Source organism: Perna viridis, chromosome 11 (genome assembly GCF_037379345.1).
Source record: "Perna viridis isolate PV_CMFRI_1.1 ecotype Kerala chromosome 11, ASM3737934v1, whole genome shotgun sequence".
Classification (NCBI taxonomy): Eukaryota; Metazoa; Mollusca; class Bivalvia; order Mytilida; family Mytilidae; genus Perna; species Perna viridis.
The window spans coordinates 21,746,469-21,770,378 of NC_142455.1; the positions used below are offsets into that span (position 1 = coordinate 21,746,469).

The 23,910-nt window shown below is 31.8% G+C and overlaps 1 protein-coding gene across 2 annotated transcripts; it reads left to right on the forward strand.

The window, feature by feature from the left end:
• The first annotated feature begins 2,432 nt into the window (after nt 1–2,432).
• Nucleotides 2,433–22,311, forward strand: LOC148603345 (zinc finger protein zfp-1-like). 2 transcript variants are annotated; one of them, XM_088552307.1, is made up of 16 exons: nt 2,433–2,640; nt 2,752–2,831; nt 4,627–4,681; nt 5,545–5,654; nt 6,779–6,882; nt 7,478–7,571; nt 9,293–9,406; nt 9,865–10,364; nt 11,532–11,672; nt 12,670–12,705; nt 14,806–14,891; nt 15,768–15,852; nt 16,978–17,066; nt 17,561–17,724; nt 18,328–18,412; nt 19,047–19,963. In XM_088552307.1, exons 1-16 carry the CDS (start codon nt 2,532–2,534, stop codon nt 19,166–19,168), a joined length of 1,974 nt encoding a protein of 657 aa, XP_088408433.1. In that variant the 5' UTR covers nt 2,433–2,531; the 3' UTR covers nt 19,169–19,963. The 2 variants fall into 2 exon arrangements, with proteins under 2 accessions (XP_088408433.1, XP_088408434.1); XM_088552308.1 differs by lacking the exon at nt 12,670–12,705 and having other exon boundaries at nt 19,047–22,311.
• The last annotated feature ends 1,599 nt before the right edge of the window (nt 22,312–23,910 follow it).

Sequence of the window (23,910 nt, forward strand, 5' to 3'; positions counted from 1 at the left end):
AACATCCTGGGCCGGGTGTTCCGTTAGGTGTCTTGGTCAGTTGAAGCATATACATGTGTATGTATCATGACTCACCCAACATACGTCTATGACTGAAGACAAAAAAGAAAAAAAATGGAAAATTTACTGATCATGAGGCAATTTAATATAATCGTATAATTATTTCATTTATCTTTTGTAATACTTTATTACTCACTGATTCTATTGTACTTTCAGATTCTGCGAACTTAAAATTATAATTAAGGTTCAAAACGAGAGAAGCGGCGCTTCAACACCAAAATGCAAGGATAAAGTTATCAATACATTTTTACCTTCTTTTGTTTGTTTGTTTTTTTTGTTTTTACTTGAATTAATCTGTATTGTCATAATTAAGAGAAAGATGGCCTATGCATGCACCACTTCACCTATCCAGAACGGCGTATATTATATTAAAACACGTATTAAACAGTTGCAATAATATGTTAAGATGTGTACTATGTTCAACATATTGAAAATCATCACGTTGAAGATAAAAAAAGTATTGGAGCTTAACAAACGAAAGAATTGATAATGATTGCTCCATGATACAGTCATTAAATCATGTGTCCGAGTATAAACAATAATAAGAAAACTGACTTTTTTCCAAACAATGTTGGACTATACAGCAAGGAGTCGACTTCAGTCCAATTAAGTTTGTACAGAATATTTATTAATGATCCCCAAAATTCAATTTACAGCACTCCAGATCCTTTTCAAATCTATGCATGTCCCATATATTCATTGATTACTTATGCATATGACATTGTCATTCTTTCAACAAAAGAAAAAGTTGGACTACAAAAAGACTTGACCAACTAGGAGTGTAATAAATGCATGGTGCTTTAAAATCAATACGTACTACAAAGACCAAGGTTTTGATATTTAACAAAGCAGGCAAACATATCAAACATGAATGTAGGATAAATGTCTAATATTGCGTGTGTCCAGCAATTTAAATATATAGGTATTTCATTCAGTGCGTCCGAGTCATTTTCTTCTGCTGAAGGAGACTTGTACAAAAACCATACACATATATTGGTTGACAAAGTCTGTGAGTTCCCATAGCGCATCGTCCCTTGATGGCCTTTGCAGGCTTGCTATCTGATCAGTGGCAGATCCAGGGGGCAGAGCCCCGTCCCCTTTAGATCCTCACCGGTGATCCTATTTTTTGCCCCCATCCCTTTTACCTAAAACTCTGGATCCGCCATGCACTGCTGATAGTTAACTAATCTGCATAATACACAAGGATGGCATTCCTGGTCTTGTAGCTCCTTACTAGAAATTACACATAGGTGTCATCCAACGAACTCATAATTTTAATCTTTTTGGAACTAGACAGACTTCTTACTTGTTATGTAAAGCGTCGTCGCGTGATGTCCTCAACACTTGGAATATTCAAAAAGCTGCTAGCTCCTCATGTTCCGGACAGAAGGATATAACAATTTGATCCTTGAAGCCCTTCGGAACTCAAAAATAACTTCATAAATAGCTAGCTGGGATAGGACCATATATATTAACAGTTCATCTTCGTTTATTTCTTAGTTCACCTCATTATTGTCAAATGTTGGTTTTAAATCTTAGAAAGTGTTTCTTTATAAATACCATTCTGTGTAAGAATCAGGCAAAGGGTGGCGCAACATGATTCTCAATTTGGTCTTTTTTGCCTCAAATATATTCAATACATCACTAGCACAACTGAAAAGCTACTAAAATTTATGCTGCAGCATCTATGGCGTAGACGTTTTTGACTGCTTATATATATTTTGTAAGAAAAAGTTTGGGAAAATTTTCCACACGTGCACTTGGTTTATTTTATTAGTGCATCTGACGACTAAAATTGACCTATCAGTATCTTAAAAAGGCACATTTTACCAACACTTTGATGGCCATTTCTGCAGGTTACCAGGTATAAATACTTGATTAATGCAATAAAATCTCTGTATTCTTTCTTCTTCAAGTGCCACACCTTATATACATTTTGCCTGTTCTTAGACGGAGAATTAGAATGTATAATGTAATTCTTCTTCTTGTGTACAACGCAGTGAAAGAAATTAGCAGTACACCTACGGACCGAGTCTGTAAAATCAAGCAGGTCTATGAAGAATTTAGCTCAAGATCCTTTAAAATCTATAGTGCAGTCTACATAAAATTATGGTGGGTCTATGTTGACCAAAAATGAAGTTTCCAACACTGGTACAATGAATTTGTCAATTTAAAAGTAACTAGTCATATAATAGAAATAATTAAATTCGATCATTTGTATCCATTATGCCTAAATGCGTTTGTTTCCATCAAAAAACGGTTACAACCAAATATTCAATCATAGCCATTGACCTGTGATGTTGTACCCACGTGTTTTAGAAAAAATATATAAACAAATCCCACAAGGCAATGTCAATTCTTGCGCATGACTGTTGACCCCAGCCGACCGGAAAGTACAAAGTGTTGAAAATGAAGATCAACACGTCCCCGTCTTGTGTGTTGATTTCAGCTAGGTTTTTACCTCGATCAATATGAAGGAGATGGTCGGGGGTTGCTGTGTATGTTCCGATGAAAGGGGATGGGCTGAAAACCCTTTGGTGTATTGTGATGGGCATGGTTGCAACGTTGCCGTTCACCAAGGTTCGTGGTTTGTTTTTGTTCTTGACAGTTTCATTTCTCTTCACTATTTGTCGAAGATCGGTGTTGCATAATAATTGTATTCTTTATGGAACTTGTCGATTTCTTTTTTAGCATGCTATGGTATTGTGCAGGTGCCTACAGGGCCTTGGTTTTGTAGAAAATGTGAGTCGCAAGAGCGAGCCGCTCGAGTGGTGAGTACCGCCATTTTCAATTTCACCGGAAGCACGTTTTGTTTGTTTTTGTTGTTAATTCGGCAGTAAAAATATCCACATTTTACAACTTATTCTAATTTCTTACCCTATTTTTACAATGTAAATTAGTTCGATATACCTTTAGTTAAATTTCTTGCTTACCATGAACTTATTTCAAACAGAAGAAACTATTTTTGTCATCAAGGAAATAATACCAAATTCTCCCAAATTATTTTTATAAAAAAATTTCATAAATTTCATGTACATGCTTATTTAATGCAGAAATGTAAAAAGTTTTGTTTATTTATTTTGAATGCATAATTGTGTTTAATGTGTATTATTAGATTTCATTTAATATCATAAATCTTTGAGTCAGAAAAAGATTTTTTTGTCTTGGTTTTGGTTGTCTGGTTATGGTGGGTATCAGTTTGTTTGCCCTATTAGCCAGTGATTGAATTAAAGGGGAAATACTTGCTAAATGCAAGTTGAATTTCAATTGTGCTAGTAGAAATTATTTCCACATGCTAAAATTTGCTTGTTGAATTATATTTGTCATTATTGATAAAGTCCAAAAATAACTCAAAAAACTTGAAATGTAAATTTTCAGTACTTGCTAAATTTGGCTAGTGGAAAAAATTCTGAAATTCAATCCCTGTTAGCATGTTTGCCTTGGATCTGTACACCCTATATTTTTTAAGAAAAGAAAAGAAAGACAGTATTGGCAATGCAAACATAATTCTAAATTCATTTAATATTGCTCTCTGTTGCTCACTAAAGAATTACAGATGCAGGGAGGGAGTGCTACAAAATAAGTTTTTAATGCTTGTGGATTTAAAATCTTTCATTTAGTATGAAACATCAAACTGTTTTTAGCTTAGTTAAATTACTATATATTTAGAACAAAATCATTAAATTATATTTTAATTATTTGACATTAAAAGGAAATTACCCTCACATTCAAATTGATTTATTGAGATATTCTTGTGTAGGTAATTAATTTTGATTCAATTACCAATTGTATTGAAACTATTTTCATCCTTGATTAGTGTCATACAAATATGAGTGAATGGAAGTCTAACTTACAATGTTACATACAAATAAAAACAATAAGAGCTTGCATACAGTATTGAACTGATTTCCAACAGAGATGGGGTAATTGTAATCATTAATCAGCTGTAATTGATTACATATCTTCAAGTAATCATTGTAATCATAAATTAACCAAAAATCTGATTACATGTCATTTAATTTAATCAATTACTTTTCAAAATACCCTGAAATTCTAATTACTTTATGATTACATCATGATTACAATGGAAATATTAAGGCCTCAATGGTATCTATGGATAATGCATTATGTCAATAACAAAAAAAGAGTAAAATGATTGTTAATCATTCAATGCTTCTTTGTGTAAATTTTTCATTTGTTTTTTCTTATTTTTTGTGAATACATTACAAAATGTCAATTCAATATCAACAAGTGAAAAAATCTGATTATTTTAATGAAAACATGTTTGTAAGAGCTATCAAAAGATCCCACACAATTGTTTTAATGAATTTGAGAGAAATCCCAAAAAAATAGCAACCGGGAAAATTAATATGTCTACAGTATTGAAACAATCATATTTAGATGCATTGTATGTGATTAGTGTAATTTTTTTTTTAAACATGTTTAAGATAATTTCAGTGTTCCTGTACATGTATGATTGTTTGGATGAAAAATGTAATGTACATGTATGCTGCAATCAAGTTCACTGTTGACATTCAGTGCATAGAGGTCTGTTTTATATTGCAGAAGTGTGAATTGTGTCCACAGAAAGATGGTGCATTGAAAAGAACAGATTCAGGAGGTAAGAAATAATGTTGATTTTACAGAGAAAATATACCAAAGATTGATGAAAAGGAAGACTGTTCAACAAATACTAAATTTTGCTTCCAAGCCAGTGTATCCTGTATAAAATTCTTTTCAGATAAAGGATAGGGACTTGTCTGAAATTTAAACAACAAAGACTGCGAAGCAAAAAAAAGATTCTTGCTTTGTATTACTCTTGGTTTCACAAGTTAACTTTCTGGCTAACTATATATGTAATCAGTCTCTCAGTGTTTCTAAGGTCAAAGATTAAACTTGCATTTATTACCATTATGAGGATTTCACCCTTCATTAGCCATGTCTTGGCTGTATAGGATAATATAACTTATCACAGCTGATACATTAATGAAACTGAAATGCATTGTTCCTGCTAGAGAAAATTTTAGGGAGCACCCTTTGTTTTCTTCAATGACATGTTCTCTTTGTCCCTTCTGAATGCCTTTGTGTCTCTCTTCATAATTTGAAAGTGTCCTGATGAAGCTTTGATGATAGTGTCAATCAAGTTATCACTTCATGTATATGAAATAAACATTGCAAATATTTTTTTTTCTCTTCAAGTGCCATAAACATGTAATTGTAGTCTACATGTTTGTATATTTAAAAAAAAACAATTGACAAACCTGAGGGTTTCTGGGAAGCCTAGAAAATTACACATTGATATGCCCTTTATGGAACATGGAAATGTGAATATTTTTTTTTTAAATGGAGGGAATGTCAGTGGCCTCCATATGTAAATGTATATCCTTTGTCAAAACATGAATGGCTCAAAATCTCTCTGTCAGTAAGTTTTCAGTTTGACCATGTGCTAAAATTTTGCTTCAGCAAATTTTATTTGTATTTCAGGATGGTGCCATGTTGTCTGTGCTTTGTTTATTCCTGAAGCATGGTTTGCCAATGTACAGACCATGGAACCTATTGTCTTGAAAAATCTTCCTCAGGAGAGGTTTAACAAGGTACGAAGATATAGATTCTGATTTTAGAAAAAGAAATCTTTTTTTTCATGGTTGGTGTGAAACATACAGGAGGCTGTTTGTGGTAGACTGTTACACATTACCACTTATTGCCTTTGAGTTTGTGTTTCAAGTCAAGATCCTTTGTAAGATTGACTCATTGTTCCAGTTTTCTTAGTCATGGGATAGTAGCTTAATAAATTTAGAATTTCATTGTATTTTGTAATATTTGGTAATATTTTTTATTAATTACCCCTCATAATTATGACCAATTCATCAAACAAATTTCCTGCTTATTTCACACATGGGTGCCCACATTTGTCATGTTTACGATTTTGTACACCTGATGATCTAAGGCTTCAGAGCCATTGACACGCCATTCAATAATAATAATTGAATTCGTTGACAAAGTACACTTTAACATAAACACAAATATTAATTTAATTCATAAATATTATACTTAGTAACATCGCTAGAATAATATGCTGTTGAAAACAAATTGCTTAACTCGGATTTCCCCTGACACCTACGATATAAATGCAGACATCTGTCCTTTGACTTATCTGTCAAATTTGACTTGCCTATGTTTTTTTTTGTCGATTTTGATCAAAGTTATGCAATTTGACTTATACTCCACATTGACTTATAGTCCGGAAAATGCGGTACAAACATTTATTATACATTTTAAATAAGTCAAGTAGAAAAATATAGGTATTGTCATGTACTAATTAACTTTGAATCAGTGTAGGTTCTTGTTGGTCTATGAAATAGCTGTGTTAGCGGTAAATGGTAGCCACATATCCAAATTCTAGATGAGTTTGAATGTGGCTAATTAAATTTTGAGCATGGCCTATTCTAATATGTTAGACATTAGCCGCATAATTTGTCTATGCCTTTATTTCTATAACAATGTGGCTGATACAAATTTCCTACTACTGCTAACACAGAACAGTTTAAGGGCTAGTAGAAAAATTGCAGAATTTTATGGACACATTTTGAAATTTATTGATCAAGAATAGTACCTAAAAATTTTTGCACAGACTGCATAGATGACTGGTGAGACATTTATTATGAGAGCTTTTTATTTGTAAAAAGTAGTCTGTATTATGGTTTATTATTTTTCACAGATATGCTATGTATGTGAAGAGAAAGATCGTGCCAATAAAGCTTCTACTGGTGCTTGTATGCAGTGTAACAAAAATGGATGTAAACAGTACTTTCATGTTACATGGTTTGTATCAAGAAATGTTTGTTCATATTGTCTTGTGTGCATGTGCATCAGCTCCAAGCCAAGTGTATGGATTAAATTCATACATGCAACCAAACTTTGCATGAATGTTCTTTAGGGTATTTTTGACAATCCATGTGTATCTATTATGTGGGATTTTTTATCTTGCCAAAAACATGACTGCCATTACTAAAATTATACCATAGGGTCGAATTGCAGAATTATGCAAATAACTCGAAAACAGTGAGGTTCAGCTAAAATCTGGCAGGGAGTAAAATTGTTCCTGGTCCATGCTCCTAGTTTTTAGTGGCGTCATGTTGCTCATTTGCTTTTGTTACTTTGAATGTATGATTTTAATTACTTCATGTTCTTTGTTGTGTATGTCTGTTTCCCATGTCTGGTCTTTGTCCCTGGATTATATTCTTTTGATTACCGCTGTAACCTTCGTTCCCTTGGTTATTCTTTCAGGATGATGAGTTAGGCATATGCGAAATTTTCAGAATAATTGTATGGAGATTTAGGCTTTGATCAATTACTTTTATTATGGGCTGATCTTGCTGCCTCTGCCCATGGTCCAAAACTATTCTGTTTATTGTAGTGCCCAGGCCCAGGGCTTACTCTGTGAAGAAGCTGGTAACTATGGTGATAATGTCAAATACTGTGGATACTGTGACTATCATTACAAAAAACTGGTAAGTTAACTATCTTTTATTTGAGTACAAATATAAAATATAGATGTTTAGTATGTAATATTTATACAATGAAACCTGTTTTAACTGGACACCTTACAAATAGACTTCAAAATTTATTCAGTTTAGACTGAAGTTCTGATTATCAAATATACATCAAAATTGATGAAAGAGACTTTGAAAAAGTTTCTGGTTAAGAAAAGTTTTCTGGTTATTCAAAGTTTGGTTTAGTAGGGATCACACTGGGCTTTGCCAATGTCACAATTTGCGATTTTTTATTTGATCTGGGGACAAAAATAACCACTTGGCATTTTTCTTGGCACCTAGGTTTTGTATATTGAAATTGACAGGAAGTTTGTCAAATCAAAGATTCTCTCTAATTAAACAATTGTTTCGACACACAGTCAGAGTTAATTGACCATAACCAATTTATGACTGAAGCCAATCAAAGGTAATTAGACCTGGTGGCCATGACTCGCAATATCCTCATGGGAGGTGTCAATCAGATGTAAATATATTATTGAGCCAATCAAAATTCTAAATTTTGATAAATTGACAAAAGATAACTTATCAGTGGAGTGGACTTAATACTGTCCTATTTTTAAAAAATAGAATAATTTTTTTTGTACCCCAATTTGGCTTTAATTACTTAATATTGGCAAACAAATCTGGCAACAGAATTTTGGAATTCAGAGCAGCCCTTGGGTTTAGATAAATTGGCTGGACAATATTATAGGGTTTTAGATATCAACAGAACTAGTATTCTATTAAAAAAGTCTCAAATCAGTTAGCGAGTCTTCTTCATGTAGTTTTGATAATTCTATTACTGTAAGACAACCTATTTTTACGTTTTTGGAAATCAATACAATTTACCGGACCTCAATTTGGCACTCTGAATTACTCTGCCATTTCAGCTGTAACTTTTCACTGCCGGTATAATACGAAAGGCATTAATAGAATTGATTGCTCAGTTTACAGAAGACAGGCAATTGAAATACTAGTGAAGTAAAACCAGTTGACCTTGACCTACGGCAAATCTCCAAGCTACATGTATCTGACCTGTAGTAATTTTGAACCCTGTTTCAGAAACCAGCATGGGTTAACATGTATGAAAATAATTATGAAGAAGTGACTTCTTCATGGTGATTTATTTTTATCAATTGTGGTATTTTCTTGTTCTTGAATTTAGCAAAAATAAATTGCCAATGAATGTATGTAAGTTTACAGTATGTATGTTGCTTAGTATCTGCATCCAATGATCAAGATGAAGAATTTCTCATTATGTTAACATTGGGCCATACAACCATATCATTTTCCTAAATGTAAAGACAAAAAAATTGTTTGGCCATCAATCTTGAAGCAGAAGTTTCCTCGTTCATTGGAGACCATAGGTGGCCTTTAGCTAACATTTTTCATCCTAGTGGGCAAATTTGTCTTTTTGACAATATTCATTATATCAGTTCTTATTATCACTCATTAATTTTGCTCTTTCTATAAACTAGTATGAAGCTGAAAGTTAAGTTTCTCAAGTTTTGTGAAGATGTCTATGTGACTATGTTGATAGGAAAATATCTTTAAAATGATAAGTTTGACCATCATTTCCTCATTATTTCTCATAAGTAGCAAAGAAAAGGGAGATCATTTTTGAACACTTCTAATTTTTTTATTTAGACTCACTGCTTGATTCCACATAAAAAATTTAATTTGTATTATTTTTTTTTCAGAAAAAGGATGCCAACATCAAGATAATTCCACCATTCAAACCGATTCCAGCAGACAATGCTACACCAGATTCTACTCCAGAAAAGACCTTTCCTAGTAACTTCGAAAAAATGAAAGTAAGAATAATTTGTCATCTACTGATGGTGTAATTTGAATTATTCATCTTACATCAAGGACAATGAACATGGCTGTACTTAGGTTACTTAATATCTCTCTACGCTAATGGTACATGTAAACACTTCATTATGCAAGCTTTTATAGTTGAGATTGTAACTCTGTCACAATTTTATACTAATTTCATGTTTCATAGCAGGTACATTAGCCTTCTTCTACATTCAGGCCTTTGCATTTGTTTTTGTTTCTTATCCTTAGATGGTTTGTATACTCCATTTATATCTGTAAACCAATTTTGAATGTACAGACATGATTTTTTTCTTTATTACCAAGTTCCACATTTTCAGTCGTTTCTTTTTTTCCTACATGTTTACTACTGATTAAATCAATTTTCATTTATTTTTTTTTTGCGTTGCAAAAACATGTCTGTATATACAAAATCCACTTGTTGCTTTTACAGCCGAAACAGAATAAAGCAGAGGCTAAAAGTTCTGAATTCAACAATGGTGGGGGAAGACCATTTCTTCCAAATTTTCCATCAAATAATTCCACTGTAACAGACAAAGGGAGACCCCACACAACAACTCCTCCATTGTCAAACACCAGCAGTGGTATAGGGACTGATTCTTCTGCTGTAAGTCCTACAGAATCACCATCTCAGGATGATGCAGAATGGCGAGATAGGACTAGTGTCAGTGAGGATATTAATGTTGTTGACAATTCAAGTTCTCCTAACTCTAGTAAAACTGAAAAACTGTTTTCAGCAGATTCCAGTTTTTTGTCGGGTGGTCCCGATATTTCAAATAGTGCTTCACTTCCACAGAACAATACAACTGTGTTTACTGGAAATTTAGAAAAGTTTCTAGCATCAACAAAACAGGCTGAACCACCACTAGAGGATGACTCGGAAACAGACACTGAAGAAATGGACCCAGGTGCTCCTAAGCGACCTAGATCCAGGTATAAAAACAGGGTGCTGAACTGAAGTAAATATGAGTGACACTTCAAATGTTGTGCACCTTTTTATGATATTATTATATGCCATCAAAATTTTGACAGGACTTATTATGTTAGACAAACATGAGGCGTCTATCCCTCTTAATCAACTTTTGGTTTTACGCAACTGAAATTTTCAATTTATGTATTGACATGCAAAATTTCATTGCAAATATCTTTGCTTCCTTAATCAGAATTATTGCCTCAATTTGGTATATTATAAAACATATTATTAGCAATTTTTGTCGATCTTTTTTATAAATTTCCTATTGAGCAAGAATAAGGAATGAGTCAGGGTATACTTAGCATGCCATCCTGTACAATGGCGTGTTATTCCAAAAACATTTGTTATGTTTTTTTTTTCACAAGATAATGGACGTGTGCTCGTTTTCATTGTACAAGTAAATTCTTAATTTGAGGTTTAGCTGTCCTCAAGGAAAACTATATATCATAATGGTTTAAAGTTGAAAATAATGGCAGACAGGCTCAGTCTTTAAAAGCTAGATGGTTTGCAAAATCGTCCAAAAAAGGGGACAGTTCACCTTTTTGGGGTAAAATAATGATTGCTGATATTGTATTTTGCCTATGACTTTGTTCGATATCAGTAGAGTTCAAATAGGTACATGTATTACTGGTATGCATTGAAGTGGTTATGGTCAAAGTGATTATCTGCCAAAGCTGATTTCTTGGTTTTGATTTGAGGGGAGGATTCTGCTTAGGCCAGTGTATGGTTATAACTTGTATCTAATTCTGCTTATATTTCATATCTCCTGACAAGTTAAAAAAAATGTTCTTTGCACTGAAGACTTTTAGTAGATGATTTGCTTACTGCCTTTTGTAACCTCATAAAACAAATAATTTGCTAAGTATTAAATGCACAACATAATTTTATAAATACTGAATTTCATTTGAAGGATAATAGAAATGAAATCTTACACTACATTTTGTGTCAAACTATATGTACATTTCTTCACTTTCAATAGTAAAATGTTTGATTTTAAAACACTCACCAAGATCTTATTTTTAATTTGAAAGTTGACACATTTTGAGAGTAAAAATGCATTTTACTGATTGTGTAAGATTATATGTATTGGTATTTTCTCATCACGTTTTTTTTTTTCTTCTTCACAGATCTGTGGATAAAGGGGACAAAAGAACAAAAAGATCAAAGCCAGCTGTGATAAAGAAAAAACGTGGTGCTAACTCACCCACTATGGGTAAAAAAGTAAAAACAAAACCAGATACAGTGGCAGCAGCCAATCAAAATACTAGGTAGGAAGATCATAGGATTGAATCAATGAAATTTTTTTGACTCATTAGCTAGACACAAGTGAGTTCCTTTTCAATTCCTTGTGTCATTTTGAATTTTTCTTCAAAATATTTTAGTACAGTATGATGTTAGTACCGTGTCTTGTCTGCTGCAAGGGGATTAAACATTAAACCCAGGGACGATGGCTATTTAGTACGAGTATGCAACATTTGAAAACTCTTGAAAATGTATTTAGATAATGACATTAAATTGAACATATACTTTCACTGAAAATATATTTTTTTCTATTTGAAACTGTTTGGTCTCTATAAATCCTTTTTGAAAATAAGGGAAAATATCAATTGTCAGAGTTATGTGCCCTTGAAGTGTTTATACATTTAATATATTCAGTCTTTATAAGTATCAGAATCAGGTCCCTGTTCCTTAGGAGGGATCGCATGAATAATGAAGTTTCCATGTTGTTTTTTTTTTTTTGGCATTGATTCATCTTCTGCCTGATGCTCACAGAATTTGAAATCTACTAAAATATTTTTGCTTTCAAAAATTGATTTCATTCCCTGTTATGATCATACTAGAGGTCCTAATCTAGACAAGAAGACAAGGTGAAGTTTTAGTAAATTATGTTTGAAAAATAACAATATAGACATTTTTGTCTATGTAATCTATTACAAAAACTTCTCCCTGTCAAAGACAAATGAGAGAAGTGAGCACAAACAAGGAGAAGGTTTTGCTCATTTCTCCCTCTAGATTAGGCCATTAAAACATCTCGGGGTAAAAGCACAGATATGAACAGAAGTAATTGTTACCAAAAAAAAATTGCTAAATCTTAAAAGTAAATGTTGTGTTGAAGATATTGAAGTAGGATTACATTATGGCATAAATATGTTAATTTTTTTAAAATGTTTTGTTTGAATTTTGGAATTACTTACATATAAATTATTTTTTAAGTTGTTATTCTTTCATTTGTTGTAAACCTTTATTTTTCATTTCACCCTATAGTTTAATGGTATTGAGATCTGGTATGAATCGATCTGTGTAAGTGGATATGGTCTATTTCACATACTTTACAATTGAAGTGTGATTGTTGAAGATAACTTTGAATCTATAAAACTTCAAGGCATGTTTGATGGATTTTCCGTCACAAACTCTCATCTTATGTGACAATATAATATTTTGCCCACCTAATTAACAACTTCTTCAGATCAAACCTTATTTTGCTTGACTGATCTTAGATATGAGTTTCATTGGAAACTTTCTTCTCTAAGTTCTGCTGTACAAATAGATGTATGTGATTGAAATAAAGTATGCACTGATAACTTTTTGATACTCAGTAACGCCATTGTTGCAATTTAGTCTCCATATATTAAACACTTCAGTGGTATACATGTGCTTAGGGCTATTCCAGAAATATATGTATTGGGGGAGGCTTTTTTATTTGACCCTGCCATACATTCAATTTTAATTGATTATTTTCTTTCATTGTTAAGGCTAACTTAAATAATAACCACCTACAAATTTTAATAGAGGTGCCTCCCTACCCCACCCCCTCTTTCACAATTTATTTTGGAATAGCCCTTATAAATTTTTTCTGAGTTCTTTGCCAGGCAACTTATTCCTTGGTTAAAGCATGTAGTTGCTTGGTTCTTTTTCTTTTTTTCAATTTATTTTCGTGTTTTATATGGCCACAAAAAATTTGCAGTCATATAATGGTATCTAGATGTCATCATCATAGGCAATGTTGTAGCTGTCCATTGGCAATTTGGGTTTCTCTGAATAACTTAAGTATAACTGTATAGATATTTTAGAAATTATAGCACAAAGTGACATACCAAAAAAATAAGCATGTTATTGACTTTTGGGCAGATGACTTGAACCGTTTAAGAATAGGGGAACAGTAAGTTGTCTGAAACAGTCATTTTCATGATAAAAAGGCCATAAACATTTTTTTTTATTTCTTTGAAATTGTACTACATGGAGGAAGAATGGGATTGATTTATTAGATTATAAGATACATGTAGCATTAAAGATGAAAGTGAAATCATTATGTATGTATTTAGACTGTATCTTTTTTTTATTAAACTGAAAAGGCAATTACAGGAAATGCAAGTTGAATTTCTTATTGTGCATTGGAGTTATCCTTCTTTGAATTGTCATTATAAACCTCTACTATCAAACATTTTTTAAGTTATGATATATTGATTTATGTGATACGTGATGTAATGCATGTTTTAAGGTTTAGATTAAAAAATTTTTTCTTGGATTCCTTATGAAAATCCCTGCTTTCATTTTCAATCAGATTTCAGATTTGTGTTATTTGTAAGGGTTCAAAGGGCTACACCTATAAAGATCAACTTTCATTTTTGGTCTGATTTCAATTTTTTTTCATGGATTCCTTATTAAAATCCATGCTTGCATTTTTCAGTCATCTTTCAGATATCACTTACTGTTTTGGAATTGTGAAGGGTTAATGGGGCCATGCCCCAGTAAATCAACTTCTTTATTTTTGGTCTTTTTTTGAAAACTTTTATATTAACTTTAAATTTTGTGCAGTATAGTGTCCAAACCAGTCATTATGTCCATGATGAATTGTTAGTCCCTACGCTTAAGTTGTGTTCACTCTTGCCCCAACTGTCAAGGGTTCAACCACTGCCGTCATATCATGCTGCGATATGTGAAGCTTGTTATTTTTTAATTTAAGTTATTGATTCATGATTCATAATATACAAATAAATGTTATAAATAAACCATAATGTCATATGAAGAGTCGATACTCTAGACCACACCACATGTACATCAATTAAGGGCCAATACTTTAGACCACACTACATATATATCATTTACACAATTAGGTTATGATGATAATATAAATGTGCAAGTCCTGTTACTTAATTCTCATTTCTTTAAATAAATATTAAAAAGTGTTGCTTGCTACTGAAGTACAACATTGACTTGTCCTGTGGGTCTATTTGCACCTCTTCCATTGGGTTGTGTCTGATTTTTTTTTTTTTTTTTTTTTTTTTTTAGAAATGGTACTTTCTGATGCATCAGAAGCATAACTGTTTGTTATTGACAGTTCTGGTATCTAAGATGTATGGATAAAACACTTTTTAGCTTCAACTTTTTTTTGTTTTGTAGTAATTTCTCAGTGTTTGGAGGCAGTCCTGTATTCCCTACCCTTGGTACTTCTGGTGCATTGCCAATGTCATCATTTGTTAAAACAGGTAAGTTTTTAGGGCATAACCTAACCAATGAATCATAACATACCTAATTAGGTAATTCTCAGACATGATGTACAGTCAATATCTATATGTATTATACTTCATATAATTTTCTACTTTTTTCATTGCTTTAAAAAGATGAATTTTTCTGGTATACCACCCTTTCTCAGCAATTTCAGGTGGATGGTATACTTAAGTATCATGATCATGCATCATGATCAGATTGTTTTTCTAAAGACAGCCGGCAGCAAGGGGTCTCTGATTTTGAGGAAAAAAATGTTCTAGATTTTGGGAAAAAAAACTTCTCTTATCCATCGAAAAAGATAAGAAATAATGTTTCTCTATTTTCCCCATTAAATAACAAAAGCAGACTTTCTTACAAAAATATCTGTTTCAGTTGCTGCTGGAATATGAATAAAAATATTTCGCTTGGTGGAAAAACAATTGTTATTTGACATCAAATCCCATGCCCCTTCTCCATAGGAATAATTGGTTGGTGCTTTAGAGAAATTATCTTACACAAACTTAGTGATATTCAGTGTAATATAACACATACTGCATGCAGTCGAGGGCAGTATACCAGATCACCACACTCAAAAGGAATATCACCCTCGACTTCATCTCTGTAGATAATCTTCCTAAGTATGGTAATCTAGTATACCACCCTCAACTGCAGGTAGTATGTGTATAATATGCAATGTAAAGTGGCAGCTACTGTGAATGTTTTATGATATTTAGTATTTGAATCTCTTTTTCCTCTATGAGTCTTGACAAATTACAAGTTTAAACAAGGTCTTAAAATTTCGTTAATTTTCTATTTGATTTGTTACTGATTTGTTTGTGTTAACATGTACATAATTCATTAACCTCACTTTTTAGTGCCTGTGTGCAACATGAACTTGGTTAATCCTCCAAAAGTTTTCCCTTCTGTAGCAGCTACCTCAACAGAAAACCCACAACCAAGGTATGTAGTAATGTACAGTACAATCTGACACCTTACAAGGCCATACTTAAAAATATTTCTGATTGTCATAGCTCATGGGCTCAAAAAAAAAGATTAATCGGGAGGTTGGGAAATAATTATTTTTTCTTTTTTCATTCTAAATCTTTGTTGTTTATGTTGTTACACCTATTAGGAAGATAAGAACATCTCTTGAAATGACAGAAAAAAAAATAAAATGATAAATCTGTGTATCATAAAAAACCAAGAACAAGAGACTGATGATTCTACCAATAATAACTTTTCATATACTGTTTTTTACATTAATTTTTAAGGTCCTAGATGGATTTTGTTGTTTTAAATTGTTTAAATGTATTTGACATCATTAATATTTAGTCAAATATAGAACCTAACACTATGGTAAAGACAAAGAAAGTGCAATATCATAGTGTGTTTGCTGGACAAGCCACAAGAATACACTGAAAAAATTGCCATCATTTTTACTTGACTCCTGTAAATAAACTTCATTGTTTAAAAAGGAATTTTCACAAGTTCTATTTTTGTACCATGGTTGTCTTTTTTGCTATTTTGTCTAGTAATCAAATTAGACATGTCAACTGTTCCATTCAGTCTCTATATAGCTGAAATATTGCTGCTCGGACGTTAAACCCCAACAAACAAACAAACAAACTGAATCTAGGATATATCAACAATCCATTATACTTTATGTTGAGATGAGCTTTTCAGAATCTTCAGGTTTCACTTTTGAATAATGTTTTAAAAATCATGAAAAATGAAATCTGATTGATTGATCTGAAGATCATAAGAATAGAAAGTAGAGTGGAGTGTTGTTATATTCTAAATGCAGGGACTGAATGAAACATTACAATTAGACCTCTGTTTTGTGTCAGCATGCCAATTTAAAAAACAGACTTAGTAATTACTTACAACAAGGGAAGCAAGAACATGTTTTTTTTCTGTAAGGTATGCTAAGCTGCAACTGTGCTGAACCATACTTGCATGTATAAAACCCAGGTTTTTGCTAATCATGCCTTCAAGTTTTCAATTATTCACAAGTAAGTCCATTGTTAACTGTCAGTATTTATTTCATTGGATCATTTTACATACTGATAATTTTGAATTTTTCAGTGAGTTTCCCTCTACTATGGAGCAGTTACTTGAGAGACAGTGGGAACAAGGTTCACATTTCCTCATGCAACAGGGTCATCATTTTGATAGTAAGTTTTGTTAGATGGATTGTTTATTATTTTAGTAATGAAAAGAGGACTGAATTTAATGTAACACTTCTTTTTTTCCAGCAATAACAGAGTTTTGAGAAAATTGTCAGTCCTGTCAGTCCTGACTGAAAAGTTTCAGCATTATTTGTTCTGGACGAGTAATATTTGAAATTTTTTCAATAGAGATGTTGGATTTGTCTAACAGGATTATTTGAAGGACCCTATTGAATGTCAGTTTTTGCCCACTCAAAATTATAGTATTCATGACAGATACATTTTAACACACGATTTTTAAATATTAAAGGCAGTTTTTTGTTTTACTTTAAAAAACATACTTGATTCCAATTATCGATGTAACCACCAACTACAGCTTTCTACATGTACATTTATATGAATTTCATTGTACTTCAGTCCTAATGAAGTTATTAGATATTGATCTATGACAATCTCAAATCCAAACCACATGTACTGTGAATGGTCTTTTATACTTGTAGTTGCATCATTGCTAAATTGTCTCCATCAGTTGAAGAATGAGAACCACCGACTAGAAGACCATGTGAAATCATTGTCATCGAGGAGGGATCATCTGCTAGCTGTCAATGCAAGATTAACAGTTCCATTGTCATTGAACTCGGCAGATCCTGTCACATCCAAAGAGGTAACACAGTGAAACCTGGCTAACCCTAACCCTTTTTGTACTGTGAGTTTGTTTGGTTTAGACAGGTATTGGTTTACACTGGTTCAAAATACATCTAAACTGATATAAAGATACTTAAAAAATGTCTGGTGTGGACATGTTTCATAGATTTTATACCTGAAGATATTTTGTTAAATAAACATTAACCGCATCAAAAATAGGAAAACATTAATCATATCTAAGGCAGCATAATTCAAGAAGAGTGTTAAAATTTTGTGTACAGGAAAACCAACCCCGTAACTGCCATTTTCGTTATAAATCACTTGACTGATAATTTTCTAACCAGTTTTACTGCCCCATGTATATGTTTTGGATATATTACATAAAATAGACAGAAAAATGAAACAGCCATTCCTTGTATTTTAATTTCAGTATCAAAATCTTACAAGTAGATCATAAAAAAGTGGATGATGTCACAGTCACATACATGTAACCAATTTTTGTTTATAAGATGATAGACAAAGATGTCTATCTAATCACGAAGTGTGTTACTTCTGAAAATATATTATAATAAGATAACAAGAACTGTTTTAATATGCTGACATGTAATAATTTCTGTTACAGGACATTGCATCCTCTGCATCATCAGCACTGTCATCATCATCATCTATGGTTTCATCAACAACATTGTCATCTGCCAACAATTCAGGTATGGAAAGATATTTTCTCTGATACAGGGCATGTAAGTTTTTTTGTCAATTTTTATCCGGAATTACTGCTTTTGAAAATATTCAAAACCAAAGACCTATTTGTATTCAGTATTCTGCTTGTAGACATTAAATTTATGCAAAGTTGTCTGAATTTTCGATTTGTGTTGTTACCAAACTGTTAGTTTGGCAATAGTTAAGCATCATATTTTATCATCATATTTATGCATTAGTGATTTCCATTGATTAATCTTCAGTCTTTACTCTGTAGACAACCATTTGTATGCTTTGAATTGTAAATTTGGGCCCATTCTTGAAAATTCCCAGAGTTAGGTGACTGGTTGGACAAGCCTGACTTTATTGATAAGTCTGCCCTTGGACAAGTGTTATACTTAGAATATCTTAACAATTTTTATTAACAGATAAAATTGTCTGTTTTGAAATACAGCCTTTCATTATCATTGACACCAATTTGACTACACTTGTTTAATCTTTTATCAATTTAGCCTTTGACCCTATATCAATGTGTTTATTTCTTTCAGAATATTAATGCCAGATTAAAATGACAAGTTGACTTGTAGGATATGTTTTTATGTAAAATTCTACAAAGTTAAAACTAATTTTTTGATATTTCAGGTTCGAATGTACCAAGCAGCAGTTCACATCCGATCTCATTACCTTCTCAACAAAGCTCATCCCGTACTACAGACTCGCCACACTCATTAGGTCAAGGTCAAAATAAACTAGATGACACTTGACCTAAATTCATTTTAGATCAATTTTTCTTTTTACCATAACGCTTGAAAATTTTGCTGATATTTATATACACATTTCAAGATCAGGAAATTTGAATTCTTCAAGAATTTCTATTGAATGCATTCCAGAAATCAATTAAATTTCTTAAAAGATTGCCTCAGAAAAGAATATATTTAGCTCAATAAGATTATCACAAACCTTCTGATATACAATATTTTTCTAGCCTTGTGGTGTTTAAGAAATTATTTTGGTTTTTTTTTTCTGTTTCATATTTTTTTTCAATATTTTTGTGCCATTTCTAGCATGTAACTGTTTGAAGTATTATTGAATGAGATATTATGATCAATTTCTTTTAATATATAGTATATTATATAGCAGTCATTGTGTCCATCTCCCAACCACTCACATTTAGTTACATTTTTCATTTCTGCAACTGCTTATCACAGCCACTTGATATTTTAACAGTAACATTATGTAGGGATGCCATTTAGAGGGGTTTAATTTCAGACTTGACCAATTTACTGTTTTAAGACTTTAGATATCTTTACCATATGGTTTCAGGTGTCGGTAGGGTGTTTTATTCTTTAATGAGCTTTGATAACAGATTTTCTGGTTTATTCTATATGAGGGTAAGAAATTACTGCCAATATAGTTTGACTTTGTTAAAGTAGTCATAGGAGAACTACTGGCATCAAAAGATGATATAGAAATGTGACAAAAGATATTATTCACGTTAAGTTTTTAAGCCAATAATGTTTTTGTAGACAAAACAAAGTAATTAAAATACTTTAACTTGTTAACAACTCCTTGTATTTTATTTGCATTTGAATGACCCCCCTTCTAAAATATGCATGTTCTGGAATTTTGGGTAGGTTATGACCATTTTGATTACGGTTATATTGTGTTTTTGGAGGCAAAATTTCCTTATACTTCTCAAACTAAGTAAATGATCTATAATTACATTCTAGACCCCCTAAGGATAAAAAATGATCACAAATACTTCAATTGTTCAACCAACATCCAAGGGCTTTTAGTAACAGGTAGTGTGATGATGATATGTATGGATGAAATTACCAATTCTTTGTTCTTGCATGATTCTTAGATGGATTCATTCTATAGGTTTATTTCTAAATATATGTTAATCAGGGAAATTGCACATGAAACGTGCATAAGTTGTTGTTGGCAGCGATTGTTATAAAATGTTATAAGTTAGCATTGACAAGGTAATTGAAAAGTATTTTATCATGTTATGTTTTCCCAAACTTAAGTTTTCATATTGAACTAACTGTTTTGGTTCATTTATTAATGATTGTTCCATAAAGATACAAGTCTAGCTTGAAAATTCTGTTGTATTTATCTGTCAGGTCAAAAAATAAAATGTCTGTTTCCTGCTTCTGGACCTACCTTACTTTTTTGTGCCTACCCTGTTCTGGCCATTTTGGCTAAAGCATCGTTTAAGTCTAGATTATTTCCTCATTAACTCAATGAAAAATATTTTTAAGGAATAAGATTATTTCCCTGACTACCAACCATATTTGTTCCTTGTTGATATCAGGAAACAAGACTATTTTTTGTTTTGTCCTCAGTATGGAAATATATGTTACATAATTAACAAGTAAAAAGAATTGTCAATGCTAATTAGGAAATAATCTTGTTTTGATTATTCAAACCTGTCTGATTTATATAGAACAATAAATTAAGGAGCTCATTAGACACATTCAATTGTGCAATATTTTGTTGGATTGATTTGTATAGATTTGTTGATGAGCTTCATATCATGTTATCGTAACATTATTCTATCATTCATGTTGCACATTATTTAATTATCTCCCCTTAGTGGCAGTGTTTTATGAAAGTAAAACTCTCTGCATTCAATTGGAACATCGTTGTCAGAGTTAGAAAAATCTTATCTGTGAAAGTTAAATGCCATAGATCAATATTCACGAGTCGGCAAAATTATGTTTGGTTACTGGAGTTCCCAGATTTGTTTTCATAATATAGTTTTGTAAGATACAAAACTATGTTATTCTAGCTGTAGTAAATTCAAGTTGCCAGGGTACATGTAACTAGGAATCAATGGGTACAATAGACCAATCGAAGTAAAAGTATAGCTGTAAGTCGATTATGAATCATAAAATCTTGCTGGTCTAATCCTGACTGTTCTTTCTCCTTTAACTATCTGTAAACCTTTCCAATAGTAAACTACAATATGTGCCTTATCATATTTTTAATGCTTAATTTTGCCGTCTAAATTTTAAAAATGTGTTCTGTGTAGTAAAAAGTTTTTTTGTGAGAAGGTCCTTATAGTTTGAAATAATGTAGAAAAAAAGTAGAATTTTATTGGAATTCATTTCTCTTCATAATTGTTGGTTGATTAAACTATCAAGATGATATTTATATATCATAAAAAAAATTTCCGTGGATGTTAAGTTCATTTGGCAAAATCAATCCCTGAGGTAATTTTTGAAAAAAAGAAGATTAATGCAAAGGGCCTATAGCTTAAAGATGTATTTTGATATAGCATTATAAATTATTCTCTTTGAATTTTTGAGTAAACTTTACACTAGTTGGTGTTTAGGATAATTTAAGATTCTGTAGTTTTATTCTAATACACAAGTAATGTTAAGAGCAAGGGCATTTTTGAATGAAGGACTTATTTTTCTTGTATTCATTCAGAATGTAGAACCAGCTGTAAGCACTTTTCTACTTAAATTTTCGTTTTTGTTTTGTTTTTTTCTGAAGCTAAACAAATGTGCTAGAACATTATATTTCTTGAGTGATACAGGAACATTTAATCAAACTGTAGTGGAAAATTCATTTATCAATACAGGAACTCTCTTCCAAAGCCTAAGGGGAGATCCATAGAACCATAAAACAAAATAGAATCTAAAAAATTGATTTGGCGTTGGTTTACTAACTTCAATATGTATAGATTAATATGTCAGCATTGTTTCATCTAGAATTACTCACTTTCTTATAGTTGTTAAATAACTCCAGTTACGATTTTTTAAGTTGTACATTCAAATGTTTGGTGAATATTTATTATGTAAATAATGCGAGTTTTAACGTGTAATTACCTTACTGTACATTGAATGTGTGAGTTATTGTACTATGTTGTATAGAAAAATACAAATCTTTAAAATTATCATATGAATTGCTTTTTCTATGTGTTTTATTTTGGAACATGGATCATACAAATGTGTTACGTAGCCTCTAATTATTCTGCTTAAACTTATTTCAAACGAAGAGGATACATAATGAGATACAGTTATGCCTACTGTATTACATAACATTCTTTGTAGGAATCGGGCTATTGGTGGCATATCATTTTTCTTAATTTTGTCTTGTATGTCTTAAATACAATCAATATGTCTAGGAAACAACTTAGGTATTTAGATTCATTCTGAAGCATCTATGACATAGATATTTTTTGACTGCATGTTATAGGGAAAAAGTGCTGGAAAATTTTCCAACCATTTTTCCATAGTACATTTCAACTAAATTTGACCTATCAATATCTTAAAAAGTGAAACTTGACAGTCACTTTAATGATTGTTTCTTGAGGTCACGAGGTTTAAATACTTTGATAGCGCAATCCTGCGTTTTTCGCCTTCATGTGCCACACCTTACACACATTTTGCCCAATTCTTAAACAGGGACATACTTAAATTGAATTACATGGCTATCTTAATATAAAAATAATTGCCTGAATTACACCAAACACAAGATACACCTTTCCAAATTTCTATTACTTTTTTTCTGAAATGAAGTATTAATAGACAATGATTAGATAAATAAAAAACTAGTCATATTTTCGTTTTAATCTGTTACGCTTGTTGGAGTTCAATGATAACCAAACTTGGCGGGAATGTTTCTTAGGGTGTTCTGCATAGTATTGATGTGGGTATTTTTTGATCCATCGAAAAACATGACTGCTGTTACTAAATAGAAAATAAGTGTCAGATTTCAGGTTGTATTATATTCGCTCAGACACATACATAAATGTGTTACATGAGGTCAATCAGTATTCCATATAGAAAATGACTCAGAAATGAGCAATAATTAATAGTGATATATACAGATACAAATAGCGAGCGAAAGGTGATCAATCTCTCACAGCACAGCATATATTTTCAATGAACACAGTCTTTCTCATAATAATACCTTGCCCAATAATTTTGTCTTAGATTTTCTACAGCGACATTTTCACATAAAAAAGAAAATAAAATACTTTTAATTCGTCACCAGTTAATCTCTAAGGTTTTGGAATGTTATACAACCTTCCTTTTTCAGTTGGTAAGTGGATATTAAAATTGTGTAATTTTGGGATACAAATCATGTAACACTGGTAATTTGACTATATAGTTTTCAATACCGAAGTATGTCTTGAAAAGCGAGTAGAATTCGCCTCTGGATGAACCAGAAATAAGGCAATACCAAGATTGAATAAACTGATATCCTACAACTTGCCTAATTATCATCTATAAATGGAAATTGATTCAAAAATTTCACGCGTACCTATATCGTCGCAAGTATTTTTGAAGTATTCAATTCATTTGATATTGAATGCTTTAGTGCCATGCAGCTTAAGCATCAATCGATAAAGAGAATTTCATAACTTGTTATGATTTTGAACCACCCTTGTCCAAAACGAAATCATGCATACTTAAACACGAATTTGCAGAGGAAATCTACCAAGTTGTCCATTTACCATTTTAATTTGGGGTAGTGCTTATAATAAGTA

Coding starts and splice junctions, on each gene's coding strand:
- LOC148603345 (XM_088552307.1), top strand. CDS start 2,532: ATGAAGGAGATGGTCGGGGGTTGCTGTGTATGTTCCGATGAAAGGGGA. Junction 5,655..6,778: donor CTCAGGAGAGGTTTAACAAG/GTACGAAGATAT, acceptor TATTTTTCACAG/ATATGCTATGTATGTGAAGA. Junction 6,883..7,477: donor CAGTACTTTCATGTTACATG/GTTTGTATCAAG, acceptor TGTTTATTGTAG/TGCCCAGGCCCAGGGCTTAC.